The sequence below is a fragment of the Leptonychotes weddellii genome, chromosome 10 (genome assembly GCF_054177405.1).
Source record: "Leptonychotes weddellii isolate Sample4059 chromosome 10, ASM5417740v2, whole genome shotgun sequence".
Classification (NCBI taxonomy): Eukaryota; Metazoa; Chordata; class Mammalia; order Carnivora; family Phocidae; genus Leptonychotes; species Leptonychotes weddellii.
The window spans coordinates 86436595-86459846 of record NC_138378.1 but is presented as its reverse complement, the minus strand read 5'-3'; the positions used below and the strand labels follow the sequence as shown (position 1 = coordinate 86459846).

Here is a 23252-nt window from a genome sequence, read left to right as displayed (position 1 = left end):
GCAGAGAAAGTCAATTATCATATGGTTTCACTTATTTGTGGAACATAAGGAATAGCATGGAGGACATTAGGAGAAGGAAGGGAAAAATGAAGGGAGGGGGCATCGGAGGGGGAGACGAACCATGAGAGACTATGGACTCTGAGAAACAAACAGGGTTTTAGAGGGGAGTGGGGGGGATTGGTTAGCCCGGTGATGGATATTAAGGAGGGCACGTATTGCATGGAGCACTGGGTGTTATACGAAAACAATGGATCATGGATCACCACATCAAAAACCAATGATGTATTGTATGGTGACTAACATAACATAATAAAATTTAAAAAAAAAGAATAATGGTGATCTCACTTTTTGAAAGCAAAACTGGACATATTATCTGACAAAAACCTTTTTCTTGCTTTGTGATATTTCTTTCACTGAACATGTGAAGTGGTCAGACTTCATAATATAAGCTATGTTCATCTCATTATTACATTCGGTTGCAACATGTTAAGTGAGGAGTGTCACATCTCTTTAGTATACATATATATTCATCCAGTAACTCCCCCCACCCCCACCCCTGACCTTTACCCTGTTTTCAAAACACGAATTCCCTCTCTCATTCTTTTCCAGTGTTCAGTCCTCACCAAATGCCCTTGGTCCTTCTGGCTTCTATTCCAAATTACTCTGATTACTTTGTATTAATATAAATTATAACCGTAAATGCAGTTCTAATAATATCAAGTTACAACAAAAGCAGTGATGTATAGCAGTCCTTGAAATGTTCATTCTCTCTGGGGACACTTCACTTCTCACGACACCGTGCAGAGCGGGACAGGGAGAATATTTACTCTACACATAGGTATACATGGCACACAGGATGAACCATACAACATAAGAGCAAAATCCCTGAGTAGGCTGAAGGGGAGGGGGACACTGAATGTGTCAGACGGGGTATTGGCACATGACCGGAACAGGGACAACTCAGCCACTGCAGTAGGAGGAAAGGCAGATGCAAGTGGTCTGGGATAACTGGAAGATGAGGCAGTTCTGGTTCTATTTCTTCTATTTTTTTTTTTTTTTTTTTGGTGAAATAAAAAGACAGGTCATCAGCTGGGAGCCAGAAATGGAAGGGGATGCTGGTGGTCTGAGGAAAGCTGTGAAGTCATCAGGCTGCGGTGGGGGTGGAGGGTGAATTGAATAGGGAACATGTAATGGGATTTCTAGGTGGGGCACAGACACTCATAGACACATAATTCTACTGAGAGATTGGGGTGAATGGAAATGAAGGGAGGGTGCAGGTCAAAGAATGAGGGTTCCATACATTACCTTGTACACACTTGGATAAATCTCTCAAGTTAAAGACATAATGGGACTTGGCTGGTGTTGGCAGAAGATCAACACTCATTCTGTTATAAATCTCAACTGCGGCTTCTACAATGTTTGCTGCGGTTTGCTTTACAGCTGGTGGGAAGTCACTAAGGAAGCCATTTAAGATGGCCTAGAACAAGTAACATAATGTGAGAGGGTTAGATTTTTTTTTTTAAACAACAAAAATTTCTCATCTTTCAAATACTCCAGATCTGATGATGCTTTTTCTAATAATAATTAGAAAGCCGAATGCCAATGCAAGGACATATGGGTGATAAAACTCTGCCATTCCCTTCAGAATATGTCACCGAGAATGGGCTCACTCCTATCTTCTGTGATAGTCTGGTGATGCCTGAGCAGCATTTGTATCTGACCAGTGAACTGACTGAACTTACTCTCCACGTAATTTAGACTTCTGCTTCCTGTGGGTCCAGAGGTTCATTGTGGTGTACCCAAACTCATCTGAAAATGAGCTGAGGGCCTCTCTCTGATATTTATGGGTGCATGACCAACAATTCCATGGAATTGTTGTTTAAAGTGCAACTTACTTGTAACTACAACCCGCTCCCCTTCAGCTTCCCTGTCTCGGCATACGGCCCCACCCCGTGCTCAGAGCAGGAGCTTGCAAGTCTCCTTTGACACCTTCCATTCTCTGTCCCCACAGTCAAGCTTGAATGCATATCTTGAATCTCTCTGGATCCCGGACATCACCCCATTCCAGCCCTGACTCTTTCATCTGGGCTTCTTCAGCCCCTCCTTCTCCTACTTGCCTCTCCATTTCCACTCCTGTCTCCCTTCAGTTACCTTCGGTCAGGAAGATCAGGCACTGCCCAGCCCCTCACTTTGTCTTCTTCCCCATTGCTCACCATGACCCAGCCGCCCGGGCCTAACCACCCAGGCTGTCTCCCCTCCTCAGGGTCTTTGCACAGCTATCTCCCACGCCCACCCTCTTCCTTAGGGCTCTCTGCTGCCAGGGACTTTTTCACTCCTGTGTTTTAGGTTACCTGTCATCTCTTTGCAGAGGCCTTCCCTGACTCCTCCTCTCAGTGTCTCTTATGGCTCTCTCATCTTCTCATATACAACTTGCCACAATCTCTGAGTACATATTTATTAGCTAGCCTACTGCACCCAGATGCTTGGGACAATTATTACAGATTTTTAAATAGGTGAATTCTCATCACAATGGTGATGGGAAGGCACCAGAATGCACATCAATGCTTGTAAGTCAGTCCTTGTGACTTTAGATTTCGGATTCTCATATAGGAGATATTTTAAAATAAACCCAAGTATTTGTTTCAATGAGCCTCCTCATTGAACATTAGTTTTAGCAGCCTACGAGGACTATCTTTTGAGCTATTCCCCTCTGGGCCCCCAACATGAGTTTACCATTCTCCATATGGCCCATATTTTGAGTAGGAGCATCCCAATATATATAAAATAAAAATTTTACTATACATATGTACACTATATATAAAAAAATTAAAATTCTAGTCTGTTTCTTCTCCATCCATTGTAAATTTGTATTTATAAATATAGTACATATATAACCATATTATATAGTTTTATATATATAGTATTAATATAATACATATTAGTTCATTTATCTGTTTATTATCTGTCTCCATGGTAGAAGCTGCATGAGGACAAGGATGGCATCTTCTTTGTTTAAAATGTAATACCATGCACAAACAATGAATCATGGAACACTACATCAAAAACTAATGATGTATGGTTATTAACATAACAATAAAAAATTTAAAAAGTGTAATACCAATGTCTGGCCCCTGGTACATGCTCAATAAATATTTCTTTAATAAATGAAATTAAGGGCTACTCAATTTATATTCAAAAATTAAAATTAGCATGTCATTATAGAGTTTACTGAGGACCACAGCTTGGTCTTCTATTCAAAGGTCTGGCTTACATGACATATTTGGCAACTTCAAAAAGCTTCTACTAAGAATATGCACACAAGATAGAGCCAGAATTCCCACAGTCTGGGGGAAGGTTGCTTTGGCATGAGCACACTGTTAGTATTTCATGGAGTTGATCATTGGTTTCAATTACTGCTGTCATACCTTTCTAATTAGAAATTATATCTAATTTAATGACAACATTATCAACTTAATTTGTTGTGTGCTGCTTAGTTTACCTTTAGAATGTACAGTGATGCATATTTTTGGTGTATACATTTTCACTAAGTAAACACTAAGACATGTATGAATGTGTCACTGCCCCTCTTTGGCTCCTCGGCGATTTACTGCCAAAGTCAGCTTCTCCAGAGCAGTCACCTAAGTGTCTTATTCCACTTGTGTGCCCACATTACCATTTCTCGCCCCTGTGACTGCATTTGCCCGTGTGCCTCTGTTCCCAGGATCTGTTCCTCCCTGTCAACTCTTGTTCCCCAAGGCTCAGCTCCCTATCTTCTCGGTGAGCCTTTGTGGTTGGTTATGGCATGCTCACTCTAGTCGTGCTGCTTCACGATCTCTCAACATCCTACTCAAAATAATGTTGCATCTTTTATTGAACACTTCTGCTAAGCACTTACAGGGCAGGCACGGTTATTTTTCCCACTTCAAGGTTGAGGAAGTGGCCCTTTAGGGAAGTTTGTACAGGTGGAAGAAATAGGGGTGGTTGTTTTTGTTGGAGGTGGTGGCGGCAGCGAGGCAATGAATTCTGGGTCAGGTGCATGGCGCTTGAGCTTGCCCACGTATGGGGAGCTGGTCGGGTATGAGAGGAGCACAGAGGCGGGGGCGGGATAGCGCCCGAGATCTGCTGAGTGCTGAGCGGCATGGGCCCCCGATACAGCCGGCCTTAAAGGCTTTGGCAGTCTTTCTGCATTCCTGAAACTCTCTCTGGGGCCACAAACACAGAAGGCAGTGATGCAGATGCCCGTCAGCTACTGCCCAGAGGTCCCTGTGTTTACCTGCTCTCTGCTCAGCAAAGGGACAGATGGGCTCCTCAGAAACACAACAGCCTCTTCTGACTGTGGGAGTTTGGGAACACACGTTTTCTTTTTCCCTCTCGCCTAGGTTTAAATTCCCACTCACCTGAAAAATCTGCTTCAGACTGTGCTCTGAGGGCATGGGAAGGCACAGCATGCTGAAGTGGCGGATGAAGCGGGGAGTCACAGGGTTGCGGCCCCCGCCTGGGGGTGCACATGCCGATAGGATCGTGACATCCTGAGTGGGAAGAAACCCATGCGAGTCACCCAGCCAAGCAGGAGACGACAGCTGCCCATACCGGTGGCAGGACGTAGAACCAACACTTCTTTTGAGGACCTACCACGTGACAGCATTACCTCATGTCCTCCTACACATTACCTGACTTAATCCTCATAACCACCTCAGGAGATCTCTACCGTTACCCTCATTCTGCAGATAAAAATATCAAGACCCTGGGTGGTTAAGTTGTTCAAGGTCACTCAGCTAACGCTTCTATCTGTAGAAACACACCTATGTAAAAATGTAATCTTAAAAAATGGTTAAGAATTTGTATGTTAGGTGAAAAGATACTCGTTCAACAAATATTAAGTATCATGGATTCTTGTTATTTGTTGTAGTTATGTTCTATAAAATCATGGAACACTGAATTTACACACAGTGAACCATTGCTCCTGGGGGGGAACTACAGAGTTGGGTTCCTATTTTGGTCCTACATTTTCAACTGGTCATAACATTTTCAACTGACCTATACATGATACTGTAATTGCCTCTGGTCTTGCCTCCTCTTAGACCACCCTTCCCTGTGGCCAAGGGAATCTTTCCATAACAGTTCCTCTAGAGGCTGTGCATCTCTTAGAGGATAAATCCACGTTCCTTATCATGGTACCAGGGCCCCCTGGGCTGACCTCTGCATCTGCTGCCACTCTGGCGCCCACATTCCACAGCACCGTGGTGTTCCACACTCCCTGCTTCAAGATGCAAAATGCTCCCTTCCCTTGCTTGCCATGCTCGGACTGCAAAATCCCCTTCCAACATCATCTCTTCTGGGAAGTCTTCTCTCATCCTCAACCAGTGCCCACCCTGCCTCCCTCCGCTCATCACCCTGCATTATAAATACATGTGTCCATCTATCCCCTGAAGCTGAGTCCTTGGGGAGATGGGCCTATCTCACTTGTCCCTGAATCTCCTGAATAAATTAGCAGGGCAAGACTTTAAAATAGATTAAATAAATTGAGTCACATACACCAAGGCTGTAGGTTAGAGGCTGAATTGTGTCCTCCTCTTCTCCTGGTCAATCATACGTTGAAGGCCCAACTCCTGGTATCTCAGAATGTGACTATATTTGGAGATAGGGTCTCTAAAGAGCTCTAATCCAGTATGGCTGATGTCTTTATAAGAAGAGGACATTTGGACACAGACGGATACAGAAGGAAGATCACGAGAAGATACAGGGAGAAGACTGCCATCTGCAAGCCAGGGGGAGAAGCCTCCGAAGAAACCCACCCTGCTGACCTCTTGATCTCAGACTGCCGGCCTCTATAACTGGGAGACAATAAATTTCTGTTGTTTGAGTCACCCAGTCTGTGGTATTCTGTATGGCAGCCCTAGCAAACAAATACACCATCTTTTCTTACTGTTTAAATTTAAACACACAAAGTAATTTAAAACCTAAAGTAACCTGTATGTCTTTCCAAAAGAATTTGTTTCTGTCATAAAATCCACCAAAATCTTGATACTGCCGAAGTAATTCAATTGGAGGTTGAGAGCCATAGTGGTCTAGTCTGGGCATGTTTAAATCATCAACAAAAATCACAACTTGTTTGTTTCCCGGTGCTCCTGGGGAACAAAATGAATTTAAGAATTAAGATTTGCCATTGGAAAATGTAAGACAAAGCTCAGGTAAGGCTTTGAACTCAGTGAACACCCCGTAGGTTGTAATGCACACATTCTGAGTGACGAGGGCCCCGGCAGGGAGAGGTGGATAGGGCTGAGACACCCATACTGTCAGGTGGGCCCCCACCCTCACTCCCAGAGGGGCAGGATGCTGCCAGCTCTCCAGTCAGGTTTGGATCTTTCTCAATCCCAGTCACTGCCACTGCCCTCCCCGACTGTGTGGCCTGGCATGGGGTGAGGAAGGTCACTTTCTTTTCAGAGCAGGAAACAGAAGTACTCCAAAAGTCTCCTTACATAAATGCCATTGCACCACCCTCCACCGGGAAAACAGGGCTGGATATTCAAAAGCATCCTGATCACATCAAAGGGAAATCCAATACGGCGGAACTTCACAATGCCATATTTAACTTGGAGAACATCAATATACACACTAGTCAAAAAAAAAAAAAGAGTAGTGACAGAGGAAAGAGAACAGCATAAGCAGAGGTGACCCCACCCACTCTGGCATCCAGTACTTGCCAACATTGAAGGAACCAAGGCAAACTCAGTGCCCCACTCCATCCTCCAGATCCCAGAAGCCAAGTAGCTGGACAGAAGTGGTGAGGGGCTCAAAGAGAATCATTCAGAAAGACATGGGTCTCCCACCAGAGAGACTGGCATCAATTGCCCTGTGCCTACCAGAGTAGGAAAAAGAGAATAGACAGGAGACAGTAAAGCAGCTGGTACCCCCACAGCTTGGCACAGAGGGCCCATTAGATAATGGCGAATGTGGAAGGCAGCTGGGCTCGAGCTGGCCTCATATGCCACCCAGGAGGGCTGTGGGCTGGCCAAGTGGACCCAGCAGCAAGGACTGCAAGATGTACTGCTGGAGGGTGGGCCTGAGTGGGGGCTGGGACCCTGATTCCCAACATTAGGGCACCTTCCAATGGGGAGGCCAGTGCCTGACCTGTGCACATCTTTTTGGGGAGTCCCTCAGGGAGCTGCTCCTGGAAGCCTGCCACACAGGTAGCACAGACCGTCGTTTAGCACCAGCAAGAGAAGCAGAGACAATCCACACGAAGGCCCATATAATGCCAGTTAGGGAGAACATTGTCCTGTCCTCTCCTCCTCCCATCCCAACACACCAGAGCCTCCTACAGGAGGGCCAGGAAGGGCAAAAGGGCACCCCGTGCTCTGCTCCACCTCCAGCACCATGAGCCACAAACCAGGTCCACGACAGAGGAGAGGAAGAGCTTTACATTGGGTTTCGGATTGAAACCTTACATTAGACCTGACTCAAAATAGCTGCAAGTGACCAGAAGTTATGCTCTTTATCTAAGCAGTTAATATGGGATGGTGAGGGAGATCCCACAAAGCCTGGCTGAAAGCACTGACTGAAGACAAAACCTAGACAGTCTCATGGCAATTTCTTGCAGAGTTCGGATAACTCAGTGCACCAGATACAAAGTCGTTTGTTGGTTTGTTTTAAATAAAGGAAAATCAATGCAGGTTTGAAAGCATGTGTGGAGAGGAGCAGCCACAGAGAGGAGAGACTGAAGATGTTCTGAGTTGAAGGTGATGACAGAAATACACTGCTTGATTGCTAATGGTAAGATGTCTGGATATACAGCCCAGGAAAGAATGCCATTCACAGAATCACCTTTACAAATAAAATAAGCAAAGAAAATATCCATTTGTAACTTTATTACATGCAGTATTTTTGTGATTATTAGTTTAATAAAAAATTTGGGTAAGACAAATAAAAATGATCACTCTTACCTAGTATATTTTTTCTTTTCCTTTCCAGTTTTGACTCAATGATCTCTTGTGTTCTTGCAGATGAAGTTTGAGCAGAAAAATTCAGATAAACAGGAACATAGCCGGCTGATTCCTGAATTCTATTCAACAATCCTTTTGCAATGACAGACTTTAAATTAAAAAATATGTTAATATATGTATTCAATATATCTTTCAATTGTCCACATCAGTAATAATCCAGTACAATGAATAAAGAAACAGGATAAAGGAGATAGGTTAAAGCTAGATCAAAATGTCTACCTTCTTCCTGGAGATTCCATTTAATTGTATTTATCAGAGCCAAAGAGATAGTCTAACCAGCTCTATCTTAGCAAAAGTTTTTATTTTAGTTTTATACCAAAATCCACCTTGGTTCCTATCCAAGTCAATTTGGTAGCACGAGTCCTAGAAGAACCCAAACCTCTTTTAGAAATAACTTAGAGGGGAAAAAAAGAGAAGAAAAAAACCAAAATAATGTAGAGGGTCAATAGTCAATCTCTGTTTATGTGGACTCTCCCCAAGCCAAGGAGACCAAACAATCAACATTTCCCTCTATGCTCTGCTTTTTTCCAAACCCCATTGCTGTGTCGGGTAGAAGTAAATGGGCAGGAGGACACGGACTGGCCTTTATCAACAGTCCTCTGGGGACACAGACTGTTCTGACCACCCTGTTCCCACCCTAACCTGTGTGGTGGCAGCCTCAGAAATTCCAAGGGATACGACTGAAAAGCCCCCAAACCCAAAACACTGGTCCACAGGGTCCTCTGGTTTATGAGGTATTGACACCAAGGATTTATTCAGAAACTGGCAAACTTTGGAGTAATTCCCAAGACAGATACAGATTCAGCATAGTTACATTCTTCCTAAAAAATGATCAAAATTCAAAAGAATTTCCTTTGAAAAATAATGTGCTATTTCTGGGGCTTACAATTCCAAGTCCACCATGCCCTCATTTTGGGACAGACCTTCTTGTTTCAGATAGGTTTCCTACCTTGCCAACTCCAGTTATTCCCGTAAACAACACTGAATGCCTGACTGCCAGCAATTTTTCCATTAGATACCCAAAGCGCACTGTGTCCGTTGTGGGGACAAGCATTTCAAAAAAAGGAACATCTCGGCTGTACTTGAAGGTGGGTATGATTCGTTCCCAGGGATCCAGCCGTTTGGTGTCGAAGTCCATGTGGATGCTCCACAGATCACCAGAACTGGGCAGCTGAAGTATAAAATCAAATACCACTTTCAATAGGACTGTCACACAGCAATAGAAAAAGTCATACATAAACGAAGGCAGTCATAGAATAGGAATGTATTTGGGTTTCTTTTTTCTTTGTAGAGAATGTATTTGGGTTTCTTTTTTCTTCTTCTTTTTTCTCTGTTTCTTTCTTTTCTTAGGTATCAGTCTAATACTTTAAACATAACCATGCAATACAATGCACAAAAATCTTGATATATTGATTATATTAAAACCTTAGATTAGGGGGCACCTGTTGGACTCAAGTCAGTTGTGTGTCTGACTTCGGCTCAGGTCATGATCTCAGGGTCCTGGGATTGAGCCCTGTGTTGGGCTCCTTGTTCAGCAGGGAGTCTGCCTGTCCCTCTGTCCCTCCCCTGGCTTGTACTGTCTCATTCTCTTTCTCTCTTTCTCAAATAAATAAAATCTTAAAAAAAAAGACACATTAGATTAGAATTTTAAAGCATTTTCAATTCAAGTCATCATTCAAGGGCTTACTCCTTGCTGACTACTGTGCTTGGTGGAAGAGGCAAATGCTGAATGAGACCCAGTCTCTGCCTTTAATAACCTTGAAATTCACATGGGGGGAACACAAGCATATCAGTTAATATTACAGAGAATTAAGATTCCAATGGAGTTAGTACATTTGCAAAGGCAGGATGATTCATTTCTACTTGCAGGGGAGTTTATGGTGGTGGCTGGAGATTCAGGAAAGCTTCCAAGGGGTGGTGAAGCTACAGTTCAGACTTAAAGGACAAGCAGGAGTGCTATGGGCAAAGAAGGAATGGGATGGGGAAGGAGGATGAAGAGAAGGCTGAAGACATGGGAAGTACCATGCATACTGGGAAATACAAGAGCAGCATGTACAATGAGAGATGAATCTGGGAACACAGACAGGGGCCAGGTTATGAAAAGCTTCACTTTTTCTTTTCTTTTAATTTTTAAAAAAGATTTTATTTATTTATTTGACAGAGAAAGAGTGAGAGAGAGCACAAGCAGAGGGAGCAGCAAAGGGAGAGAGAGAAGCAGGCTCCCCGCTGAGCAGGGAGCCCGACTCAGGGCTCGATCCCAGAACCCTGGGATCATGACCTGAGCCGAAGGCAGACTCCCAACCGACTGAGCCACCCAGGCACCCCTGACAGCAACTCTTTTTTTTTTTTTTTTTAAAGATTTTATTTATTTATTTGACAGAGAGAGACACAGCGAGAGAGGGAACACAAGCAGGGGGAATGGGAGAGGGAGAAGCAGGCTTCCCGCGGAGCAGGGAGCCCGATGCGGGGCTTGATCCCAGGACTCTGGGATCATGACCCGAGCCGAAGGCAGACGCCCAACGACTGAGCCACCCAGGTGCCCCTGACAGCAACTCTTAATAAGAAATCCATTTTACAGGGTGACCTGGTACCTATATACATATGTGTGTCTATGAATATGTATAATATTTACCCCTACTGTCTGCAATTCACTCTATTTTCTATCTTATTCTATTTTTTAAAAAACTTTTGAGATGTAACATCTTTTGTCAGATTTTAAGAGTCCAGTTTAAGGTGTTTTTGCATATGTAAATATCAACGTAACTACCCCTGGATCATGATGTAGAACATATTCAGAACCTCAGAATGCTCCTTTCTTCCCCTTCCTCATCAATACTGGCCATACCTCCACCCTGCTCTGAAATAAATCACTGATCTACCTGTCTGGTCTATCTGTCTACCCTTGTGCTAACACCACACTCTTTATTTACTTACATTAGCCCCACTATACAGAATGGTGCCTACCATGTACCAGATTTCCAATAAATATTTGTTGAAATGAATACTCAATGCTTGCTTTGGACCATCTCCTACTGCCCTTTGATGATCCCAGATCATTTCTCTTGACCCAGAGGGATCTGTCTCAAATTCCCAACTGTCCTTAAAATGGCCCATCCTGTCCAATTATGATACAGTCATGTTGGGGATCCAGAAGGGTTTCATATCTACTAGAAGGTCCTAATCCATAGAGCTCAGATTCTTAGGGAATTTTTTTCTTCTTTTGGTAACTTTTTACTTTGATATAAGTTAAAACTTAAAGTAAAAAAAACAGTGCAGAGAACTCTATATATTCTTTATCTAGATTGATGGTTCACATTTTGCCCCCTTGTTTTATTATTGCTCTTTCTACTCTATGAGGGTTAATTGTATACACTATTCCACCTTACTTTAAATAACTGAGTGTGTATTTCCTAAAGAACTAGAATGTTTTCTTATATAGTCACAGTAAAATGATCAAAATCAGAAAGTTGAATAGTGATATGTTATTACCTAATTTACATTCCAAATTCAAATATTGCCAGTGTTTTTAATAATGCCACTTACAGCTATATTTACCCCAGTCTAGGATCCAATACAGGATAATGCATTGTATTTAGTTATATCCCTTAAGTCTCTTTATTTGGAAAAGTTCCTCAGCTTTCTTTGTCTCCCATGACAGACAATTTTGGAGACTATAGGCCAGTTTATTTTATAGAATACTCCTCAGTTTGGGTATTCCAGGTGTATTCCCATAATTAGATTCAGGTCATGCATGTTTGAAAGGAATACTTCACAAGTGAGGTTTTGTCCTTCTCAGTGCTCTGTATCAGGAGGCACAGGTTTGTCCTAATACTGATGACGTGATTTCTTAGTTAAAGTAGTGTTTGCAAGGTTTCTTCACTGTAACAATACTATTTTTCTCTTTGCAGTTAATCAGTAATTTGTAGGAGATACTTTGAAACTATGTAAACATTGTTTGTCATCAAGTCTTCACCCACTAGTTTTGGCATCCGTTGATGATTCTTGCTAAATCAATTATTACTATGACAGTTGCAAAGTAATGACTTTCTAACTCCATCATTTCTCCTATATAGATTAAATGGTATTCTTCTATGAGAAAGAGCTCTTCCTTCTCCCCCATTTATTTATTTATTCAGGTATATTTTTGTTATGAGTATCAACTCATAGATTTTTATTTCATGCAAATGCTTGTAATCCCATACTATTATTATTTATTTTGATGCTCAAATCTGTTCAGATTTGGTCAGTCCCTCAAACTGGCTCCTGTGTTCTTTTGACATGTGTGATCATTCTTTGAGCACATCTTTGCTATATGCCATAAGAAGATGTTTTAGGCTCATTTTGTACATTCCCCTGTCCTACTCCTGGATTCATTCCAAGGAGCTATTTCATTAAGAAGCCTTGGTTCCCTTTCATGGAGAACAGTATTTAGAAATTAGCATACTAGGTACGCTCATTGCTCTTGGGGTATCCTTTCTTCTAGTTCCTATCACCACACAGAATTAGGAAATTTATGTATGTATGAATATATGTATTAATTTTCATATATGTATATACATTTTTTGATCTATGAGTACCAAGACTTCCAATTCCAATGCAAGAATACAGGTGCCTTCTAATCTCTCCCCTTTCATATTTGTAAATCCTTTTCCTAACAGTGAGAAACCTGGTTGACATTATCCTCAACATATTTATTCATTTGCTCAATTTTAGAATGTATAGAAAGTAATTTCTGAATTGCCGAACCATAACACTGTGAAAAATAAATGTACTAACTAGAATTCAATATTTGTTTATGGTAGGGAGTTTTTATATACTTTTATACCTTACTTTCTTCATATGGCTGGGAGAGGATTCTTAAAAATTTTAATACAATAAGTATTGTCTATGGTTTAAAAAAGTGAATAATTTTTTAAACTCTTTTAGTGAAGGATTTTTATTTGCAGTAGAACTAAGTGTTTCAAAATTTTAGTCTTGAAATTTAATTTTAATGATACAGAGTTATTATGTTAAAATGAAATTTATTTGGCTCTTACCCTGGCATCAGGATTATCATCGAATTGTGTTCTAATAAATGTATCAAAAGAATCCCAGTAGTTTTCAGTTAGATTACCACCCAAAGACCATAAATAACAGAATATGAAAGTCTGACATAGTATTGTATTCAGTTTTGTTTGTTCCTGAAAGAACAAAAAGAAAGAATTTTAGTATTTTATTTGTTACATAAATTGCATCCTTAATTTCAAAGCCTGAAGATTGTTTTCTTTTGTCTAGACTCATGCATTTTAAAAAGAGTATAGTATATGTTTCTTACAGTTGACTCAATAGTTCACAGAGCAATGTTTTATACTAGTACAAGAAAATGAATGGCAAGGTAGAAAAAAGCTCAAGGTTGTCTTTCAACTGACTGTTAACACTTTGTTTACACCTGCATGAAAGTATGTAAGCAGCTATTAGACACATACTGGGAATGTGTTGCAGACTGTAGGGAATTTAAACATTGAGTACAAGAGTAAACTATAGGTTCTCTTACATTCCTTCCAATTTTGAGATTCTATGAATCTAGTCACAATCATTACTCCGCAAAAAATTAACTTGAAAATCAAATGATCATTTTATAGAAAAGTTAGTTATCTGTTTGCAAAGCATCTATACAACAATCTCATTTTCCTAGCTTTATAGCAGTGAGAAAAACCTTTCATACCATTGTCAAATTAACTCCATCCTTCCCAAGTATCAAAGACTCCAATAAGCAACAGAGTGTAGTAACTTTGCTGATGTCCACTTGTGGGATTGCTTGGCCACATTTTTTATTGATAAAATATAAACCATCATCAACATAACGTTGGAAAAGATTCAGTATATATTCTTGGGTTTCCTCATTCAGCTGAAAATCATACAAACAAATAATATTTCCGTAAGACCCAATAAAATATGTAATTAAATTTAGAAATGGGTTAGTTTAAATCTGTGTATTACAATATATTCTGTGACTTTTAGATTAAAGGGTATAAACATCACAAGATATAAAACAAATTGAAATTTAAAAAAATCTATGATTTGGGAGAGACATATGGAGGAGATCCTGGGTAGTGGTAGTGGACAATGTCCTACATCTTGATCTGGTACTGGGTACAGAGGTGTTTATTTTATAATCATTTGTTACCTGTCAATATATATTTCATGCAGTCTTATAATTAAGAACAATTAAAAATGAGAAACATAAAAAAATAGCAACTTAACTATCTATGTAAGGAAAAGGAATAATTCCCAAAGATTTAAAAAGAATGCAGCCCCTCTCATCATTCCTATTTAACATTGTACTGGAAGTCTTAGCTAATGCAGTAGGACAATAAAAAGAAATAAAGAGTACACAGATTGGGAAGGAAGAAAAAAAAAGTCTTTGTTCATGGATGACATGATTGTCTATGTAGAAAATGCCAAAGAATTGACCCCAAACTCCTGGAACTAATAAGCACATATAGCAAGGTTACAGGATACAAGGTTAAGATACAGAAGTCAATTGCTTTCCTATATATCAGCAATGAATAATTGGAATTTGAAATGGAAAATACAACACCATTTATATTAGCACAAAAAATGAAGTACTTAGGTATAATTCCAACAAAATATGTGCAAGAGTTAAATAAGGAAAACCACAAGAGTCTGGTGAAAGAAGACAGAGATGACCGAAGTAAACAGAAAGCTATTCAATGTGTATAGATGGGGAGATCCAGTATTATAAAGATGTCAGCACTTCCTAACTTGATCTATAGATTCACTGTAGTCTGAATCAAAACACCAGCAGGTTATTTTGTGTATACCAGCAAACCAATTATAAAGTTTATATGGAGAGGCAAAATACCCAAAACAGCACATTGTTGAAGAACAAAGTTGGAAGACTGACATTATCTGACTTCAAGAATTGCTAAAAAGCTACAGTAAGCAAGACAGTGTGATACTGGCAAAAGAAAAGACACAAAGATCAATGGAACGGAGTAGAGAGCCCAGAGATGGACCCATACAAATGTAGTCAGCTGATCTATGACAAAGGAACAAAGGCAATCCAATGGAGAAGGGATGGTGTTTTTCTTTTTCTTTCTTTCTTTTTTTTTTTTTAAAGATTTTATTTCTTTATTTGACAGAAAGATAAAGAGGCAGAGTGGCAGGCAAAGGGAGAGGGAGAAGCAGGCTCTCAGTTGAGCAGGGAGCCTGACGAGGAATTAGATCCCAGACCTTGGGATCATGACCTGGGCCGAAGGCAGAGGCTTAACCGACTGAGCCACCCAGGCGCCCCGGGATGGTGTTTTCAACAAATGGTGTTGGAACAACTGGACATCCACATGCAAAAAAATATGAATGTAGACACTATTATTACACCTTTCACAAAAATTAACTCAAAGAGGATCACAGACCTAAATGTGAAAAACAAAATTAAAAAACTTCTAGAAGATAACAGATAAGAAAATCTAGGTGACCTTAAGTTTGGAAATGGGTGTCAGATACAATGCCAAAAGCTCAATCCATGAAGGAAAATTTGATAAGCTGGACTTCGTTAAAATTAAAAACTTGTGTTCTGGGTGCCTAGGTGGCTCAGTCGGTTAAGCGTCTGCCTTCAGCTCAGGTCATGATCTCAGGGTCCTGGGATTGAGCCCCACATCAGGCTCCCTGCCTGCTCCCTGTGCTTGTGCTCTTTCTCTCTCTGTCAAATAAATAAATAAAATCTTAAAAACAAAAAACAAAAAACTTGTGTTCTGTGAAAGATTGTTAAGAGAATGAAAAGACAAGCCAGGCTGGGAGAAAATTTTTACAAAATACATACATGACAAAGAACTTGTATCCAAAAAATTGCAAAGAACTTGTAAAGCTCAAAAACAGGAAACAACCCAATAAAAAACGAGCAAGATTTGAATAGGCATCTCACCAAAGGAGATACACAGATGGCAAATAAGCATATGAAAAGACACTCATGATCACATATTAGAGAAATGCACATTAAAACAATGAGACATAACTATTAGCATGGTGAAAATCTAAAACACCAAATCACCAAATGCTGGTGAGGATGTGCAGCAAGATTTCTCATTCATCGCTGGTGGGAATGCAGAATGGCATTTGGAAGACAAACTGGCAGTATCTTATAAAGCTAAATAAAATTTTACCATATGATCCAACAATCACACTTCTAGATATTTTACCCAAATGAATTGAAAACTTATGTCTACATAAAAACCTGCACACAGATGCTTATAGGAGCTTTCTTCATAATTGCCAAAACCTGGAAACAATCAAGATGTCCTTTAGCAGGTGAATGGATAAACTTGGTAAATCCATACAATGGAATATTATTCAGAACCAGAAGGAAATGAGCTATCAAGTCACAGAAAGACATGGAAGAAACTTAAAAACGTATTGTTAAGTGAAAGAAGCCAATCTGAAAAAGCTACATACTGTATGATTCCAAAGACATGACATTCTGGAAAAGGCAAAGCTATGGAGACAGTAAAAAGATCAGTGGTTGCCAGGGGTTAGGAGGGGGTATGGATGGATGAATAGGTAGAGCACAGATTTTAAGTCAGTGAAACTATTATTTATAATACTGTAAGGGTAGATATATGACATTATACATTTGTTAAAACCCACAGAATTGTACAACACAGAGAGTGAACCCTAATGTAAACTATGCATTTTAGTTAACAGTAATGTATCAATAATGTTTCATCAATTTTAACAAATCACTTTTAACAAATGTACCACACCAGTGGGGGATGTTAATAGGAAAAACTATGTTTGGAGGAGAAGGAGTATATGATAACATTCTGTACTTTCCATTAAACTTTTCTATAAACCTAAAAGTGCCCTAAGTAATATAGCCTATTAATTTAAAAAGAAAAGTATATTTGGGAAGGTTTAAAATCTTACAGTAGTCATGATACATTCTCAATTCTGAGAATTATTTTCTTTAATAATGTACTCTGAAACTAGAACATATTATTGTTCAAATGTTGATGCCTAAGAATGAAAAAAACAAACAATAGTTTTCTGATTCATCTTTATAGGGGGAGAGGCAGAAAGAAGACGGCTTCCTGGATGGGGGCTGGGATGGGGCACAACACTTCAAAAAATCCCTTGCTAAGCTAAGGCAAAGAGAACTCCTATTTTGGAATGGAGAGGGTGCAGAAGGTGATAGAGACCTGAGTTGTCCCGTATAATAATGTGGAATGTTTCCTTTGAGGTTAGAACACATCTTGGGTCAGAGACCTAAGATTGGGTGGGAGGGAAACTAAAGGTTTTCTTTTCTCTCAGAGGTGTTAGGGGCTCCTACAATCTAAAAACAATGACAGCGCCTAGATTAAAATGTTCTTTTTCTTTACTGTGCTTCCCTCTCATTATCTTAAGCCTTCTGCAAAGTCTTTTTTTTTAATTATGTTATGTTAATCACCATACATTACATCATTAGTTTTTGATGTAGTGTTCCATTATTCATTGTTTGCATATAACACCCAGTGCTCCATGCAGTACATGCCCTCTTTAATATCTGTCACCAGGCTAACCCATCCCCCCACCCCCATCCCCTCTAGAATGCCCCCGCCTGTTCTGGCTGTGTTTAGGGGACTTAAGGAAGCAGTTTGTGTTTGTATGGGAGAGGAAACAATCTGGGGAGAGGCCAGGCAGAGTGGGCAGGAATCAGAGTGGCGAGGCAGCTTGGCAGGCTGAGGTAACAGATAATGAGGACAGATTTGGGGGGGATATACATTTCGGGAAGATCTCAAGAATTCTTAGGGAGAGGCACTAGGTAACGGTGCTGGAATTCCCTCCACAAAGCACAATGAGGTCTCTTAACTTACTACAGTTTGGGCACGCGAGGGCCTCCATCCTGACCGATGGATATGTTGTGGAGTATCTGGTTGTACTTACTTTGTTAGAAGTACTCTTCATCCATGTTTTAACATAAGGCATCCATTTCAGTTCTTCAGGATCCACAAACACCATTCCACATCGACTGACTGTTGCAGGAGAGGCAACCCTTAGATCTTGCACCTAAATGGAAGGAAGTTGAACAAAAAATAGCTAACAATACTTCCTAATTCTTCCCCCTTCAATGCTAATGGATCACATGTTTAAACTTAACACTTTGTATGAAAGGAAGAGGGACAGCCTTAAGTAATCAAAAATGGAGGAGGAAAGATAAGTGAGGCATAAGGTGAAAAAAACCCTTAAGAGGATAATGTCAAATCCTTATGGGAAAGTAGAGGTATTTCTTTTTCCTCCTCTTTGCTTTTGTCTTCTTTACTTTTTCATTCTTATATCTCATCTCTAGCTGAACGCCTAGCCACATAGCAGGCATTCAATCCCTGTGTGATGGATGGGTACAGCAGGGGTGGTATCTTCCAGAATATTTTATAGCTGTATTAGGTTCCTTTTCCAATCTCTTCACCAAATATTCATACCACAGAGAGATAATTTATTCATAGTAAATATAACTACTTTTTTTTTAACTTAGAAAGCATTTCAAATCATGTAACACCATTAATATATTGATTAACTATTTCCAAAAGAAAGGAAACAAGTGCTGAGGAAGATAGAATTTATTGTATTTCCTGTTTCTAGGGAAACAGGAATATTTGAGAGTCTTTAGTTCTCAGGATGCACACTCTACTATAAATGGACAATTCGATAAGGATGTAAACAATTTAGGATGTAAACAAAACACCATGGTAGGCCTTACAGATAGTAAATGACATATCAACAAGAAAAAAAATTGATGATGGCATGCCAATCTAATGAGTGATTTCACTCCACAGTAAGGCATATATATTTACCTCAAAAAGCATGTGGATTTGAGGTGTGAGTTTGATCCTCTCACTGTTAGCCAGACAAAGCATCTTGTTATCATCCAACACTGTATTCATATTTTCAATCCAAAGAGCATCCACGGGCCCATCACTGATGATCCATTTATGGTCTTCTGAAGTGTCATTCACAGCTGCTCGGACACTTAGTGCCATCAAACCATCTTTCCACTCCAAGGTTACGTTATTAACTTCGCCATATAATTCACCCATTGTAATTGATTTAGGATTAAGAACATATGTTTTAACTGGTTGGTAAAAGGGATTGTCTACACCAAGTTTTCGCAAATTCCCTAAAGTTTCTGCCAGTATTTGGTAAACTGTGGTCTTGCCACCTCCTGTTGGCCCAACTAACATCACACCATGTCTTACCAGCATAGTTTCATAGAACTGTATCACTTTTTTAACCATACATGCCTCAGGCTGAAGATTCTGTCTATTCATGACATCTATAATTGTTGACTGCAATATACCATAATCATGTTCTGGAATTTGGACTCCAGGAAAAAGATCAGATATGATTCCACTGAAAAAAACAAAAATAAAATCATTGGTCATTGATATTTCCCAATATTTATTACAATTAATTTATTACAATCATTGATTACAATGAGTCTTATTTTTCCCCTTAATCTTTTCTTCTGAACATGCACAATACTAGTCTGTCCTATGTGTTATACCAGAATCTAACATTTCTCTGATATTGTGTATGATTTTTTTGTTTCTTGTACAGTAGACCAATGTTCTTAAGTATATTGGGAGCTTTTTGAGGTAAGGAATATCTCTTATGTGTTTGTATTGTCCACAGTACATGGCATAGTATCAAACATACAGAAAGTGATGAATTTAACAGTTTATTTTAAAAATTATATTTAATCTCAACTTTTTCCAAAAGCATTTATGCATGCTTATTACTGTATGGATATTCAGAAAAATAAGATGGAAATAGAAATAGAAACTAATAGTAGATTTAAAAAAAGGGAATAAAGGAGAAATAATTGTTTCTGTGAGAAGCAGACAATATGGGATGTTTCTATGGGTAAAAAAGAAGCTAAATCCCTACCTCACACTATATACACAAATACATTTGAGATATAATAAAGGCTTCAGTATAAGATGACAACAAAAATACTAGATGAAAATATAACAGATATATTTTGCAACACTGTGGTTAAGAAGGTCTTTATTTTATTTATTTATTTAAAAAATTTTAAATTTAAATTTTAGTTAATTAGGGGTGTCTGGGTGACTCAGTTGGTTAAGTGTCTGCCTTCAGCTCAGGACCAAGCCCCACGTTGGGGTTCCCTGCTCAGTGGGGAGTCTGCCTCTCCCTCTGCCCCTCCCCCTGCTCATGCTCTCTCCTTCTCTCAAATAAATAAAATCTTCTAAAAAAAGAAATTTTAGTTAGTTAACATACAGTGCAATGTTGGTTTCTGGAGAAATCAGTGATTCATCACTTACATACAACACCCAGTGCTCATCAAAACAACTGCCCTCTTTAACACTCATCACCAATCTAGCCCATCCAAGAAGGTCTTTCTAAGGAAGACAAGAAATCTACAACTGTTATTTAAAAAGTTGGTAAAGTAAAAAAATAAAAACAAACAAGCAAAAAAACACAAACGTGTGAGAGAAAAGGCTTTAGAAAAGTATTTCCAATTTTTATACCAGATAAAGTTTATGATTTCCTACAAATCAATAAGAAAAAGAACACAATAGAAATATGCTCTAAAAATAATAAATATAAATGACTAATGAACACAAGAAATAATGCTCAATGGCACTAATAACTAAAGAAATGCATATTAAAATAGCGTATGACTTTTGGTCACTCTCTAAAACATTTAAAAGGAAATAGGTATTGTCATAAAATAATTTATATAAATGTAAATATCTTTGGACAACATCCTAATAGAATCTATCTAAATTAAAAATACCCATACTCTATAAAACCTAGGATATTTACTAGAATCTCATTTACAGAAGTATCACAGGTGTGTAAAGATAAATGTATAGGAATTTTCATCATTGTGTTCTGCCAAAAGGGAGTAGACATGTGTCTACTCAGATCTGACAGAGGACAAAAGCAAAGGGAACTCCAGCATAGTCATAAATGGACATCCCAGGATGATCAATGTGTACCAGGGTAATGGCAAGCAGTCCAGATTAGAGCAGGAGGACAGAGGGCTTCAAGGAGACAAATTTGATAGAATGTTTTATATAATTGAAGGGTTTTTTTTTTTTAAAGATTTTATTTATTTTTTAGAGAGCGAGCAAGAGAGAAACAGCATGAGAGGGGAGAGGGTCAGAGGGAGAAGCAGGCTCCCCGCTGAGCCGGGAGCCCGATGTGGGACTCGATCCCAGGACCCTGGGAACATGACCTGAGCCGAAGGCAGACGCTTAACCATCTGAGCCACCCAGGCGCCCCGAAGGGGTTTTTTTTTAAGAGGAGATTTACACATACCCTGGCAGAATTTGGAAATAAATTATTGATAAATCTATAGGAAAGTTAGGTAAAGGATTAAAAAATAAAAACTAAGACAATTAACAAATGCAGGGGAAAGGAAATAAAACAAAGGAAATGTAGCTCAGCTGTGGATACTACTTCTATAGCTGTAATAAAGTGTGGGAACCCTGGACATTTAGCTCCAGTTAGACTGCAATGTAACTGCGGGGCGTGGGGGGGTGGTGGGAGAGGGAGAGGTGCATGTGCATATCCTCATCTCCTGTTTACTCTATAGAGCATACCTAAAACAGAAATCAAGAAATAGCATAAACACAGTACTTAAAACTATGGAGGGAAATAACAACACAAACAAATAAAGAACTGAAAAATGCTTGCCTTTAGGAAGTGGGAGTTGGTGAAGGGCATGGACGTACTGTTTCTCATGAGACTAATTTATGATAGTTTTTACAACTACATACATATATGACTTGGATAAATATAAAACTTAATAGTGAAAGTAGAAATAGATAAAAGCCCTCACATTTATGTTAAGCCCCAAGTCTGGTTTTTTGGGGTCAGGAATTTCTCTTAGGTCAGGAACTTGTAACCAAACGCTAATTTGTATGACATACAGTCTAGTGACCAATACTGTGAAAAAGAGAAATGATTGATTGTTGCTTAAGCTTTAGGATCTTTATTTTAAAACTAGTATTTTTTTATTTTTTTATTTTTTTTAAAGATTTTTTTATTTATTCATTTGAGACACAGAGATACAGAGAGAGAGAGAGAGAGAGAGAGAGCATGAGCAGGGAGAGAGGCAGAGGGAGAGGGAGAAGCAGGCCTCCCGCCGAGCAGGGAGCCCGATGTAGGGCTCGATCCCAGGACCCTGGGATCATGACCTGAGCCGAAGGCAGACGCTTAACCATCTGAGCCACCCAGGCGCCCCAAACTAGTATTTTTTTTAAACTGTAAAAAGTATCTCCAGAAAAGATAAGGATGTTATTACCTTGTTAGAGACAGACAAAACTGAAGAGCAGACTATCCTTCACCTCTACACAGCAGCTATGCCTTATTCTGTAATGTCTAGAAACTTACCTGAACAGAAGAGCATCATCTGTTAGGAATTTTGGCAAGTTGGAGTCTCGTAAAGCTCTTATCAACACCACATCTTCACTTAGGTCTGGATTCTCCCTTTTTAAAGACCTAAATTTAAAGGGATAATTCAGATGATGTTGCAAGAACCCAGTACTTCTGAGTATGATTTTCCAAACCTGTAGGTTAGGGATTCTACTTGCAAAAAGCTGTGGAAGGCACCTGTCCCCCTGTGGATTCCTGCTAGAAGGAGAGGATCATTTTTCCTTGCATGCCCACTGTCCATCTCCATCAGAGCACAAGGACAGATCAGGCACTGGCTACATGGCCTTGAGGAGAATGACAAAGGTATTTTTTAAACCTCCCTGCATCAATCCAGACTTTATTCAACCTGAATTTACGCTTTCCCGAATACACCATAATGATTCACATCCCTGTGACTTTCTTCTCTCAGCCCAGAAAGTCCTTCTTTGCTCTTTTGACACCTCTTATTTCTCCTTCAAAACCCAGCCTAGTTACTCTCTCCTCCAGAAAGTTCCTCTATGGCCCTCCTCAGAGAACCTTGGGCATGGCCCTATTATGGTTGCCCCCATGCACTGTATCCTAGATGACTTGCTCCTGTGTCTGTCTCGCCCCCTGGCCTGTGGCTGTGTTCCTGGAGTGCAAGTGTATCTGAACCCCTTAGTATCCCTGATCTTTACATGGCAATCTTATAAAGGGGGAAAATAGTGTATCTGGGAGGTTGAAAGAAAGAACAGAGAAGGGCAGGGAGATTTGGCCCAGGAATATAGGGGCCAGACAGAAGGGGCCCTGGATGTGTGGAGCAAGAACCAGTGAGTCATGGCCTAAAAAGGACTA

General features: G+C 39.8%; 1 protein-coding gene across 1 annotated transcript in view; it reads right to left on the bottom strand.

The window, feature by feature from the left end:
• The window catches only part of DNAH6 (dynein axonemal heavy chain 6), a 173458-nt gene that overhangs the window by 84751 nt on the left and 65455 nt on the right, over positions 1-23252 (bottom strand). The window contains exons 24-34 of the mRNA XM_081797290.1: positions 22398-22505; positions 18827-19382; positions 17922-18044; positions 13708-13890; positions 13040-13183; positions 8953-9174; positions 7944-8091; positions 5971-6128; positions 4398-4529; positions 1239-1477; positions 828-894 (exon numbers count right to left, since the gene is read on the bottom strand). Of these exons, the coding sequence (XP_081653416.1) occupies positions 828-894; positions 1239-1477; positions 4398-4529; positions 5971-6128; positions 7944-8091; positions 8953-9174; positions 13040-13183; positions 13708-13890; positions 17922-18044; positions 18827-19382; positions 22398-22505 (2080 nt within the window). The remainder of the gene's footprint in view (positions 1-827; positions 895-1238; positions 1478-4397; positions 4530-5970; positions 6129-7943; positions 8092-8952; positions 9175-13039; positions 13184-13707; positions 13891-17921; positions 18045-18826; positions 19383-22397; positions 22506-23252) is intronic.